Here is a 4,576-nt window from a genome sequence, read left to right as displayed (position 1 = left end):
AGTTGCCTCACTGCATCCACTCACAGTAAAACCTTTCCCTGTTTAACCACCCAGGACATGTTCATGAGCCTTGAGCTTGAGGTGACTGACCCCTCCAGGGTGATAAAACCAGTCCTTTGTCCCTCCTCCCTAGCTAAGCAAATATTAGGCTGAAAAAGCTCTTCAGAAATGGCAAGGGTACATCAAAATAAATTTGAGTGTTAAGGCAAAACATGGAGAAAGGAGAATATTTCCCTGTGTGAACGCATTTTTTAAAAATAGTGTCTGAAGTGCAGCTAAGCAGATAGGAACTGGGTAAATTTTGTTCAAAATAGATTCGTATCATAAAAGCTGATAACATTGTACAGTTTAATACTCACTGTAAAAGCAATTTTTCAGCTGCTTAAAATGTCGCTAAGGCAGAGCAAATTATAATCTGGTGCTTCCTGCAAATGTGTTGACACAGTTCATTAAATCAGTCATTCTTTTTGACAGCTTTTCAATACATTTCTGGAACGTGACTCTCTAAGTGTACTCAGTGGATTATATGCAGAATCATTTGCGTCTTACTCTTACCCATTCCAAGCTGAAAGGAGGATTTTAGCCTCATCTTTTGTTCTATACCTTAAATTCCCATACGGTTCATTAGAAGTTAATCACCTGATTTCTTTTCTTCTCAAAGGTCATATGTTATCACTCCTTGTATTTACCCTCATAATCTTATATTTGAAGAGACAAACCAATTTAAGTCAGTTTACATACCATTATAGAAAGGGGTTTACATACTATTGCAGACAAAACATGAAACCTTGGCAAGATGAAGCAGCTGATACCTCTCTAAAATCTTTTCCTTTAAAGCTTTTCACTGGGACACACCTAGAATAACATTCCAGTTTCCAGGGCTGGCCTGAATCTGGTTAGGTGCGTTCCTTGAGGGCTTTAGAGGCTTTCACATCCACAGCACCTGGGAAAGCAGAGTATCCATCACTCCATGGGACTACATCTATTCTGTGTGTTTAAAATAATGATATATGAAGGTCAGAGTTGATCCTTCCATGTGTACATCCCACTTTTGTCTTGACTGACCCTATTTACAAATTCTAATGGCTGTTGTACACAGCATACAGAAATTAAACAAATGGCTGATTGAGTGTCAAGAATAACAAGTTGACACTTGTTCTCCTCCTGCCCCCCCCATTTCATTTTTCTTATATAGCAATGTTCCAGATGAAAAAAAAAAACCAACCAAAACCCAAGGGAACCTTTTTCCTTGATTTTTTTTTTCCTCTCCAAAGATAATTAACTTCTTTATTCGATTTTTTCCTCCTTCTCCAGAAACAGTGTTAATCACATAACATCTTCTGCATTTGTGATTCATATTAAGTGTATATATAACAGTGGGTATTGGTATCAGTTCTTTGACCCTGTGTTAGTGAGGTAAGGTAAGACAGGCATCACCGGAGCTAGCTAAGGAAATACAATTTCCACGGCACACGTTGATTTAGTGAGGCCAGACTGTATCTATCAAAGTGTTTGTGTTGAATGAACTTGCACTAAATCCTGGATCCATCATCCCTCTCTGGAGGACGTAATGCTTGCTGGGTCTGTTGACAGAGCAGGGCTTTGCTAACTCGGAGCACTCTGACTGAAACAGGTGAAGGAGTGCAGCACAAGAACTTCACCAGTGGAGGAGAAAGCATTGACAGCCCGGCATGGTAACTCCTTCCCCCACACGGCCACCTCTAGAAAACAACAGCCATGCTCATCTTAGCACAAAAGCTTAAAGGTGCTGCTACGTTCCCCTTCTTAAACAATTCAATTTTGGATGCATGGCAGGAGGGTAACGCAACATGAGTAAGCAATGCACTAAATAAACTGAGAAGAAAATTTCCTTATTTCCTTTCTTATCATCCCCTTTTTTGTCCTTCTGTGCCTGAGCCAGTCTGTCTTCGTAAACTGTTGTTTTCATTTTTCTGTTACAATTTTTATGTCTTTCCTTTTGTTTTCATCTTCTTTTCTTGGAATCCAATATAAGTCTGGTGAGGACCTGCTGTTGGGAACAATAAATAAAGTATAGGTGTATGTTTCTTCTGTCTTGGGGAAATATGTTGTCGAAACATTTAGAATATTTTATCAGAGACTGGTTAGAATTCCATGGACAAATTCTACTGAAACCTTGATTTTTATTCCCAGCATGTACTGTTTAGCAAATAACACTTTTGTCCAACTCCTAGCAAAGATGTTGCAGCTGCGTTTTTCTTTTCTGCCTTTTCTTGTCTTTTTGAAAATAAATCATCACCACTCTGTGGCAGTGAAACAGAGAGGTAACCGTTCTCTTCTTTGGCATTTCTTATCATTGTCAAAATAAATACTTGCATCTGTGCAACTTTAATGTGAAATGATGTCTTCCCTTTTTGGAACCAGCAAATAATAACAACAGCAAGCTGTCACCTGAAAAGAAAACAAACAAACAAAGTGAAATTTATGCTACAAATTCTGTACCATTTGGAAGAACAGAGCTTCCATCCCCGAAAATTCATTCTGCACCTTTACAAAGGAGGTTATTGAGGTTATGATAAAAGTGACAGTGATATTCATGTTACTGATTTGCTGAGATAGATAGTACTAAATATCATCTTAGCTCCCTAAAGGTGCTGAATGCGGAACTAAAGCAAAAAAATCTAATGGTTGCTGCCATGGGCTGCACATTGAAAACATATTAGAAGACTTGTTAGGGTTTCTGCATAAAAATTCACTGAAAGGACTGCTCTAAGGTCTAAGTGTATTGAGAAAGAAAACACCTGGCGGGAGGAGATCTGGCTCTGCTAGGAGGACTTCAGGACACTGATGAAACAAAGCCCGTTAGAAGCTTGTGGCTTAGCAGTGAGGGCCACAAAGATATTTTAAGTACATCACTGGGGCTGGAATAAAAAAAGTAAGATCTGAGTCATTAATGCAGGAAATAAGATTGCACACTGGTCTGAGTACATGATTCATGATACCTGATGCTGAAAGTGCTTCATACTCAGATTCTTACGGCATCACAGCAAACAGTAGATCTTCTGCACAAAGATCTGTTTACATGTTCTCCATTGTAAATGCCTGGAGGAAAGGTTTGTTTTGCTTGTATATTGCCAGACACAAAAGCTGCTTAATCCTGTTTGATGTCTCTGAACACTGCTGCAGTAGGGCCATTCAAAAATAATTGATACACGTTTATGGATTGCTTCTTACATTCATTAAGACAAATTAAATCAAGTTCCATCATACACTCAGTGAAAGAAAACCTGAAATAATACCTCGAGCTCTTCCATCTTCACACACATCAAAGGAAAGCCTGAGAACACCATCCAGGCTATGCTGCCTGTTTGAACAACTGACAGAGAAGCAGGACCAGCTGATCTAATAGGTAAACACCTTATGGATGCAGATAGGCCAAAACACAACTCCTTTTACTGAAATATCTTGACCCAGTATTGTCAAGAACAAAATACTCCCATAGATGTGGCAATAACAAAGATGGTTTACCAGCTGTTTTCTTCCGTTTCGGAGAACTGTGTCTTTTCCATGTCACAGAGATGTGGCAGGCTGTTGTCTACCGACTGTCAAAGCTGCCCTGAGCTTCTGGTCCAGTATCTGCAGCCCACCAGTAGCTTCTCCGCTACCACCATTCCAGGTTTTTGTAACTTGTCAGACAGCAAGGCCAGAAACGTGCCAAGCAGGCACTGCTGTTTCTCCGTCATCCGTTGCAAAGCATGTGTTCTCTCTTTGGCAGAAATGAGCCACAAGTCCCCAGGCACGGCTGGCACAAGCTGCACCAAGGACAGACCCCCGTAGGCAGGAACGTACCGGGAGCTGGCAGCATCGACGCCTTGGCTTTGCTTAGAATGCTTAGAAGCATTTATACCTCGTTAAGAATTCAGAGCCCTGGATACCCCACAGACTTCCTTTCGTGAACCTTTAGCCCGGTGTGAAGGAGAAAGCCAAGGGCTCCCGGCCTGGCCCAGGCCCTGGCGTTGCCTCCTGAGGTTGGACGGGAATTGCAGACCTGCTGTCTTCAGCAGCTGCTGTACATCCCCAAAATAAAAACAACTAGTGGTAATTACCACCTGTATTTTGCATATCCTGTGTTATTTATCAATGGTAGAATGATATTTGTGCTTTTTGTAACTGTGCTACACAGTGAATGCCCAGAGAAGCTGTGGCTGCCCCATCCCTGGAGGTGTTCAAGGCCAGGCTGGATGGGGCTTTGAGCAACCTGGTCTGGTGGGAGGTGTCCCTGTCCATGGCAGGGGGGTTGGAACTAGATGATCTTCAAGGTCCCTTCCAACCTAAACCGTTCTATGATTTGATTACCGGTCTATCACAATTCCTCAGTCCTCCTGTGTGTTAGGGGCTATCTCTTGACATGGCAGCTTGGGGCTTTATTTCACTTTTTTTTTTTTAAGCTAACATAGGAAAGATAAGACCTTCCAATAACTAGAAAGGATTTATTTATTTATTTATTTATTGGCAGGTTCAGCTGGCAACACCTGAGCCGAGCAAGGTTACTGCTCCACCTGCTGGGCAGGAGGCAGAGCTCGGCGGGGGCCTGTGC

General features: G+C 41.6%; 1 protein-coding gene across 1 annotated transcript in view; it reads left to right on the top strand.

Annotated features, from left to right (window-relative positions):
* RPP30 (ribonuclease P/MRP 30kDa subunit) overlaps nt 1-4,576 on the top strand; it is a 24,202-nt gene that overhangs the window by 702 nt on the left and 18,924 nt on the right. Inside the window, exon 2 of the mRNA XM_009888803.1 lies at nt 1,447-1,474. Within this exon, the coding sequence (XP_009887105.1) occupies nt 1,447-1,474 (28 nt within the window). The remainder of the gene's footprint in view (nt 1-1,446; nt 1,475-4,576) is intronic.

This window comes from Charadrius vociferus, unplaced genomic scaffold (genome assembly GCF_000708025.1).
Source record: "Charadrius vociferus isolate BGI_N301 unplaced genomic scaffold, ASM70802v2 scaffold436, whole genome shotgun sequence".
NCBI lineage: Eukaryota > Metazoa > Chordata > Aves > Charadriiformes > Charadriidae > Charadrius > Charadrius vociferus.
Note: the sequence above shows the minus strand (reverse complement) of the source record. Positions and strands in the feature narration are given on the sequence as shown.